Here is an 8792-nt window from a genome sequence, read left to right on the forward strand (position 1 = left end):
TCCTGATACCCAGAAATTAAATCTCAGGTGCTGCACTCCAAAGCAGACGTAAATGCTGTGAGATTGCTCACATGTAGGCTACAAAAAGCCGGACTGACTCTTACAGACACAACCTGAACTTGGTCTGTATGAGACAGGGGCCTTGTGAGTGTATCTGAATTACGGTTGCTCAAGCTTACCACAAAGCTGAAACTTCCCAGTTTTTTAGTATTCGATTCGTAAACCAGAGAAGGAAACAGTCCCAGCAGCCCATTCCAGTGCAAGATATTAGACCACAGAAACACACTGCTTGCAGTCAGTTCCTGCTAGGATAACTGGCAATGACAAATAAAAATGAGCCATAGGAGAGAAAAGGAAAGTGGGGGTTTGCAGGCACAGATTTGTTTTCCAAGTAGAGGACTCTGAATACACTCTGACAAGACAGGAGCTGGAATTTCTTCTGACAGATGCATTTGCCAGGAAATGCTGATTCTGCAGAATTAAACCCATCTGTGGCATACGGAGTTTGTCAAACCTGCTTGTTTCTTGCTGGCTCACCAGCCATCTCCTCCATTCCCATGCTTCCTTCACAGCCAACTTCACAGGGTCCCTCCCCCAATGCCTTCCCTACAGCTCATTTCCTAGAGGACTTAGCTGTTTCTGTGGGACCTACTGAACCTGGGCCACTCAAGCAAACCTTTCTGGTGGACTGTGCTAAGCCCTGAAGACCCATCCTCCCAAGCAGCTCAGGCTGTCCCATGCAACCCCAGCCGCTGGGCCCTCGAGCTTCCGAACCCTGTATGTCTAATCCCATTTAGGCTCTGGTAAACAGCTCAGGAAGTTGTTTCCCTACATGCTTGGGTCTTGCATGCAGGGGGCTTGTGCATGCAGGGCACCTTGCATGCAGGAGATCCATGCATGACGGGAGTCCTGCACACTGGGGCTTGCATATGCAGGGCATGTGTGCATACAGGGTGGTTGCGAATGTATGGGGGGGAGGGGTGTACTCAGGGAATCTGTGAATGAAGACGTACGGAGGACGGGAGGGAGGCATGAACACAGCAGGCCCTCGTGGGTGAAGGCAGTCATGGATGCAGGGGGTTGCACTTGAAGAGGGCTGTGCATGAGTGGGGTCCGGCATGCAGGGAGCCCTCCTCCTCCTGTTTCTTCCCTCAGGGAAATAGAGGGCACCTGAAAGGGGAATGGAAAAAGCCTTTGGTGCAGGGCCAGGGGAGAGCTGGCTCTGCTCCCGCGGAGCTCCTATCCCGCTGGCACGCCGAGGCGCCATAGCGACCCCCCCTTCCTCTTCCCCGGCCCCGGCTCTCCGGAACGGGGAAACGAAACCAGGCGGGGCCGGGGAGGCGGTGGGGGGAGGTGGTGCGCGGCGCGGGCCGGCCCGCGGGGTGGGGCCGCTGGCCTTTCTCCACCCCCGGCGCCCGGCCCTGCCGCCAGCCCTGCGCGCAGCCAGCCGCCCTGCGCATCTCGCTGACCCCACCGCCGCACCATGAAGGCGATTCTGCTCGCTGTGCTGGCTGCGGTGCTGTGCGTGGAGAGAGGTAAGGGGGGGATACCCCCTCCCCCCGGCCACCATCACCTCTTCCCGATGTCCCCCAGTCCCTCCCCAGTCCTGGGTTTGGGAGCAAATTCGGGAGGTTGTGGTGCTGCGTCTTTCAGGGTGGGCTCTGGAAGTTGGAGGTTTGCAGGGGGGGTGAGGGTTGCAAAGGGGCTGGGGGAACAGAGGTGAGCCGTCCCGGGGTTTGGCGGTGAGGCGGAGGGGTGTCTTCCCAAGACCTGCCTCGCAGCAGTGTCCCTCTTGAAGCAGGAACTTCAGGGGTTCCGTGCCGGTATGTATAGGTGTGCATCTTCAGCTGTCCATCTAGATATTTTGGAGCTTTTCCCAGTTGCAGCTCGAACAAAGACCAGGGCCGGCTCCCCGCTCTCCCATACGGCGCAGCGAGCTGGGATAACGGCGCCGAAATGGGCCGAGATGTAGCCGAGGGGGAGGAGGGTAGAGGGGAGATGGAGCCCATCCCCGGCAATGGCTGATGGAGCAAAGTCTGGGCAGAGCCACTCGTGATCCTGGCTCCTGCCGCCCCCCCAGCATCCTTCGGGGCAGGCTGCGGTGGCTAACCTGTGGGGAGGTGACCCCCAAGGGACCATGCTCTGTGGAACGCATCTTGGGGCGGCCACCGAAGCTGGGGAGAACGTGCTTTCTGTTCCTGGTTATTAAACTGCAAGTTGTCCAAGTCGCAGGGTGTGCAGTCCCCGCCTTCCCGACGACTCCATTTCTGACTCCAAACTCCATGGGGCCGTGCAAGAAACCTCATATTGTTTCCATATGTCGATGCTTGGAGAAGCCAAACAAAGAGCAAACAGGAGAGTTCTGGGTCCTCTGAGCCCCTGCTCAGGAAACACGGGCCCTTCTTGTCTCCTGAGGACACCGATGAGAAGAAACTAGTTGTTCACTGCCCTTCCTGTGCCCCCCTCCCAGTGGGGTCCAGGAAGCAAATGGCAATTCAAGCGTTGGGTCTCTGTCGGAGCACAACTGGCATGTGCTCAGTTCCAGCTGGGAGGACAGGCTGTCCAGGCCAAGGCAGGAAGAGGTTTCATGTCCCCCCCCAAAAAAAAACCCCAAACCTTTCAGCTTTAAAGTAAGTTCTTAAGCCAGGCAAAAGGGTTTGTTGCAGGTAGCTTTATTCCCAAATGCTTCCAACACATCCAGGGAGTCTTGTGCAGAAAAGCTTTACCCCCTGCTCAAAGTGCCCTGCAGATCTGGCGTATGGTGTATAAGGATATTGTTGAAGAGCAATGGAAAAGGAAAGAGCGTTCGGTGTAGGAACCAAATGGAAGAGCTGCCGAAGCAACAGCATTTTTCACTGGTGCTGCTGAGCGTCAGAGCGGGCTTTTAAAGACTTTTTTTTTTTTTCCCCCCTGCATTGCTCTTTGCGAGAATGGATTCAACCTCATCTGAGGAATTCCCTCAAATGATCCGCTCTGTTTTGGGAGCTCTTTGTTCCTCAGAGGAGCTGAGCAGCAAACAAATAAACACATAAATTCTTACTGTGGAAGAGCGCTGCATTTTCTAGTTGGTGAAAACGAGGCTTCCCTTTTGCATTGTTCAGTCTTGGGCTTTTTTTTTTTTTTTTTTTTTCCCCTCCTGTTTTTGTAGCCTTGAGCTCCAACTCTTTGCTCTGTCTCCAGCTGCGTAAAATAATTCTACACCCCTCTTGTGCCTTTTGTCTAAACCAGTCAGCCTGCTTGCTCTCTTCACTCTGCAGTGGGTTATTTAGTTATCCATTTGCTGGGGCAGGAAGTGGCACTAGTTATGACTGCATATTTCCTCTCTTAAACTGCATTGAAAGACTCATCTCTCCTGGAAAGATTTTGTCTATATTCCGACAAGGGGTAATAGGTAGGTGTGACATAGAGAAACATGGGGACAGGTAGGAGATGCTGTGATAAAAGCGTAGATTACGTCACGTGGCAGAGAATTTAATGCCTAAAGGCACTTTTATGTGCACGTACAAATATTCCTGATGTGTTTGTATCTGGAACCTCTAAGCCTTTGTCCTGGTTTCAGCTGGGATGGAGTTAATTTCCTTCCTAGTAGCTGGTACAGTGCTGTGTTTTGGATTTAGTATGAGAATAATGTTGGTAATACACTGATGGTTTAGTTGTTGCTAAGTAATGTTTACACTAGGCAAGGACTTTTCAGCTTCCCTTGCTCTTCTGGGCGCACAGGAAGCTGGGAGGGGGCACAGCCAGGATAGTTGATCCAAACTGGCCAAAGGGCTATTCCATACCATATGACATCATGCTCAGTATATACACTGGGGGGAGTTGGCCGGGGGGTAGCGATCGCTACTTGAGGACTGGCAGGGCGTCAGTCAGCGAGTGGTGAGTGGTTGTATCACTTGTTTTTTCCTGGATTTTGTTCCTCTCTCACTCTCTTGTTGTTTTCCTTATCATTACTTTTTTTCTTTCCTCCCCCAGTTATTAAACTGTTTTTATCTCAACCCACGAGTTTTCTTACTTTTGCTCTTCTGATTCTCTCCCCCACCCCACTGGGGGGGAGGGTGAGCGAGCGGCTGTATGGTGCTTAATTTCCGACTGGGGCTAAACCACAACAGCCTTAATGAATAGCACTGCATCACTCGACTCGTGCGTTCAGCGTAGTGAGCAAATACATATAGGGACATATGTCCTGCCATAATGGCCACAGGAAGCCTATAATCCACTTCATTCCTGGTTGCAGATGGTTCCTGTGAAATGGGATGAGTCCATTTGCCTCCTCACTTTGCCCTCAGGGTGGTTGCAAGGAGAAGGGTTTGGGACAAGTCACCTGAGACTTGGGAGCAGAAGCATGGGGGACAAGGGAGCAGGAGAGCGCTGGGCTTGACTTGGGGACAAGGGAGCAGGAGAGAGCTGGGCTTCACTCTGAGGTCCCAGACTGAGTTTTGGCCAATAAGGTCAAAAATGCCACCCATGCAAATGCTCTGAGGGCTCAGCAAGGGATGATGACAGCCTGTAGGCTCAAAGGCTGGCTCCATCCTCCTCCCCGTCTCCTAGATCCAGAAGCAAGGTCCACTGACAAATCTCTCCTGGGGCTTTTGACTCAACTGGTGGCCCTGTAATCCTGGGTGCTGTGTATAGGTTGTGGCTGCTGCGTTGGCATGCTTAGGTAACTCTGTTTCGTTGCTAGGATCGTTGGCAGACTGCTGATCGTTGGAGGATGTATGAGACAGTCCAGGAAATTCTTGCCTAGGGGGTCGTGGTGTTGGTTTCGTCTCCAAAGCATAGTCATCTGGCTGCCCTGATGTGACATTCAGGATCTCCCACTAACCTGCTTTAATCCATTTCCCTGAGATTAAATTTTTGTTTTCTTCCCCTGCCTTGGCTGTGGCTGCTCAAAAGTCATTCCTCAGAGCACAATTGTTATTTTTATCTCAATTTTCCCCTAAAACGCTTTTCTTTTCCTGAGAGAAACAGGACTGAGAAGAACCTCAAGAGGTCATGCAGTCCCATGGCAAAGTGGGACAGCTGCTGAACAATATTTGTCCAACGTGTTCTTCAGAATACTCCATGACAGGGACTGCTGAACCTCAAGCAAGCTCTCCCAGGGCTTCACTGACTTCACCTCCTTAGGATAATCTGTTTGTGGTGGGGCTGAAAGAGATAGGAGCAGGAATGATGCTGCCATGCACTTCCCATCCTGAATCAGCCCCCGCTCTGTTTTGCATCCTGTAAACACAGAATAGAAACGCAGTGCCTCATGGAAGGGCTTGCCGTCTGAGTGCTCAAAAATCAGAGCCCGTGAAACACTGGGAACAGACATGATCTGTCTGCATATGTAGGTCAACAATTGCAGTGTGGATGTGATGTTCTTGTATGTAGAATACAGAGCAATTCATCTGTCCACTGCAAAGTGCCTATGTCCCTGCTGAGTCACTGGTCCAGGCAGTTTCTGCAACCATTTCCCACCACTGAATGCTATTTTCCAATCTTTCCTCTTTCTTGGGCAGATCTGAAGGATGAGGGATGGGAGCTAGCTGGTGCAGTCCATACTGCTGGTGTAGGGTAGACCATTTTAGGGGACCTGCCATGGAGGAAGGCATGCTTTTTTTTTGCTATCTCCCTGCTCCAGATTAAAAAGGTTCGTTGCATATGCTGCCTTCATAGTGCTATGACTCCCTGGGTAGTGGGATAGTGCAAATCCTTACAGGTCTTGCTGCCACACTGAGCTTGCTCTAGCTGAGAAATTGTTTCCACCATGTGTGCTATCTCAAGCATAGCCTGAGCTTTGTGCCCTGTTGCCAAAGGCAGGTCACAGAAAGCTTGAACCCATGGTCACACCTGGAGCATTTCCCATCAGTGTCCACGGTAGCTGAGCTGAATAGGCCCAAATCTCAGGCTCCATATTGTAGGCCTGAACTTGCCTTAATTGTTTAGTTTCTAGTTGGCAGCTGTGGCTTGAACCTGCTCTTGGTGCAAACAGGAGCATGCCATAAAGTACCAGGCTGACCTGTGGTTGTATTGAGGCTTTAGCTGACAATTGATCCTGCCAAGAGCTCGAAATGTATCCCTTATGCTTGAACCCTTCGCTTAGCCAGTTTTTTTGGGGAAAAAACCTATTGCAGATTGATACAGATGGAATAGCAAGCATGTCTGTGGCCAGATGTGATGCGTGCCATGTGTCAGAGGTGCACAGCAGGGAGGTCTCCCCACCAGCCTCTAACTGAGGTGTGCCTTTCCTTTGCAGCCCACACGCTCATCTGCTTTTCGTGCTCGGATGCATCCTCCAACTGGGCCTGCCTGAAGCCTGTCAGGTGCGGGGAGAATGAAAACCATTGTGTGACGACGTATGTTGGAGTGGGAATTGGTGAGTGGTGACGGGACCTTCTTCTGCCCCTCTTGGCTGCTCTCCTGGGTCACCTGCTGAGCTGCAAGAAGGCTTTCCTTCCTTTGGCTGGGAAAAGGGGAAAGGGAGTTTTGAGGGACGTGCTGCCAGACGGAGTCACGTTAAAGCCCACGTGCCTGCACTGATGCCAGGAGTCCGAGGGGAATTTCGAAGTGGGGGCGGGGAGGTTGCTGATGAGTAAGTGAAAGTGTGGAGGATGCTGCAGGCTTCCTTCATAGGAAAGCTCCAGGGTTGCCCTTCCTGCTTTTGTCCTGTGTTCAGGTTGTTCATCCCTGAGTCCCACCTTTGCTTCTTTGTTCTCCGTGGATGAGATGGGGTTGCCAGGAAGGGAGATTTGCAGGTTTCCTCCCTACATGCCAGGAAAGATCTGGGGGAATCTGTGCTTCCTGGCTGCTGCTCCTAGGGAAGCAGGCTGCTCTGGCAGGTCTCCTGGCTCCATTGCAGAGCCCAGAGCCCAGCCTGGCTTGCCTTGCTCTCCCTTGCAGGAGGGAGGGCTGTTGCATGCCCGAGTTGCACGGTCCACAACGTGGGCAGGTCATGCATGTACAAATGGAAGCCAGGAGCTTTTATAAACCTGTCGTCTTAGCACAGTGTTAATGGTTTCCTACTTCCTGCTGTTAAATGTGGGCTGCACCTCTCTCGCAGCTAATGCTTGAAATGCAGCCTTCGCTCATGCGTGCCTCCCTGGTGCTCTGTATGCCCCGTGCTCCCTGTCTTGCTCGAGGAGTCCCAGGGTCAAGCTCGAGTGGGATTTTTGAGATTCTTCACGGGAGCCGTAGTGGCCAAACTTTGGCTGACAGCCTGAAAGGGCTGTCCCTGGGGTGTTGCATGGTCTCTAGAGTCTGTGTGGGAGGTTGTCATGGGTGTTCCCTTGAGATGTGTGGGCTAGCTGAGACTACTGTCGTAGCCTGATGCCAAGAAGCACTTAATCCTCTCCGTGCCACCTGTGACGCTTCGGCTATTTTAGCGCTGTTATTTCCTTTGCAGAACAGGTGATCAGAAAGCCGAGAAACATTCTAAACCCATCTCCTTTTTGCTTTTCTTCCTTTCCTCCTGCCCCAACCTACATTCAGGCGGCAAGTCTGGCCAGTCCATCTCCAAAGGATGCTCTCCCATTTGCCCCAGTGCCGGGATTAACCTTGGCATAGCAGCTGCCTCTGTTTACTGCTGCGACTCCTTCCTCTGCAACATCAGCGGTTCCAGCAGCGTGAAAGCCAGCTACACGGTCCTGGCCTTGGGGGTCCTCGTTAGCTTCATCTACATCCTCAGGGCTCGCGAGTGATGGCGCTGGCCAAGGAAGAGCCGTCTTCCACGGGCTGTCGCGGGTCTCATTAGCCAATATCTTCTCTGTCGCCGTCTGCAAGGAGATTCTCTACTTCTCAGCAGGCTTCCAAGGTGGTTGTTTCCCAGACTTTATGCTCTTCCAGCATCGGAGACCTGGGTGGTTTGGCCAAGCTGTTCTCCTCCTTCTGTGGACATACCCCACTGCACTCTCACACTTCCTTGGCAAAGGTGGATCGTTTTGGAAGGGTTTCTGCTTTTATACCTAGTACCCCCCCTCGTTTCTAAGGTTGGTTAAAACAAGGCTGGGACTTGCCGAGAACCGATTAACCCCAGGTACCACCCGGTCAAGTGTTCAGACGTTCCTGCCTCTCGCCTCTGCGGAGGTGCCTGGCACCAGCATGCCCCCAGCACATGGGTGGTCCGGGCACTGGGAATGCATGACCCAAAGGGAGACACATTCCCGGCCCCTGCAGCTGCAGTCTCTTTTTATAAAATCGTTTCATTTCTTCCGATCCTGGGCTGACTTTTCTGGAAAACAAATGACATGTACCTTGTCCCTCTGAGCTCTGTAAGTGCCAGACATGAATAAACATGCTCCTGTTGTTACCTGAGATGGGACGTGTGCTATGTGTGTTTCCTTGCTCCAGAGAGATTAGAAACACTCTTAGAAGAAATCCAAATACTACGCCCAGCACGAGGGCCTCTTACCCTCTCAAGCGGCTTTTGAGTGCTTCATCTCAGCATTCCTTCCAGTTCACCTCTGAGCAGCAAGTCCATCTTCTCCCTGTCCCTGTCCTTTCTGATAAACACCCCTGGGCCAGCTTGTTTCACCTCTCTTGGGAATCGTGTTTTCCAGGTGCATTTTAGTGAAAAATGCCAGTTATTGGGGTCTGAGTCAACACCATTACTCCTAATGGAGCAAGTGCACTGGGAAAAGGACCTCTAAAAATTAGTCTGCATATTACAAAGACTTGGTGCCTCGATTTCCCCACTTTGGACTTCTCATGGTGATAGACAGTAACATCGATACCTAAATGATCCAGGGCAACAGGTCTGTTTGCAAAATTTAGTGAAGTCAGAGGCAAAGATATCGATACTCAGATCTTCAGGT

The 8792-nt window shown here is 52.0% G+C and overlaps 1 protein-coding gene across 1 annotated transcript; it reads left to right on the forward strand.

The window, feature by feature from the left end:
• Window positions 1-1374: 1374 nt before the first annotated feature.
• On the forward strand, window positions 1375-8292 carry LOC140647329 (lymphocyte antigen 6E). Its single transcript, XM_072851810.1, has 3 exons — window positions 1375-1535; window positions 6239-6358; window positions 7471-8292. The coding sequence occupies exons 1-3, from the start codon at window positions 1484-1486 to the stop codon at window positions 7677-7679; spliced, it is 381 nt and encodes a 126-aa protein (XP_072707911.1). The 5' UTR covers window positions 1375-1483; the 3' UTR covers window positions 7680-8292.
• Window positions 8293-8792: the final 500 nt, after the last annotated feature.

The sequence above is a fragment of the Ciconia boyciana genome, chromosome 2, assembly GCF_034638445.1.
Source record: "Ciconia boyciana chromosome 2, ASM3463844v1, whole genome shotgun sequence".
Lineage (NCBI taxonomy): Eukaryota > Metazoa > Chordata > Aves > Ciconiiformes > Ciconiidae > Ciconia > Ciconia boyciana.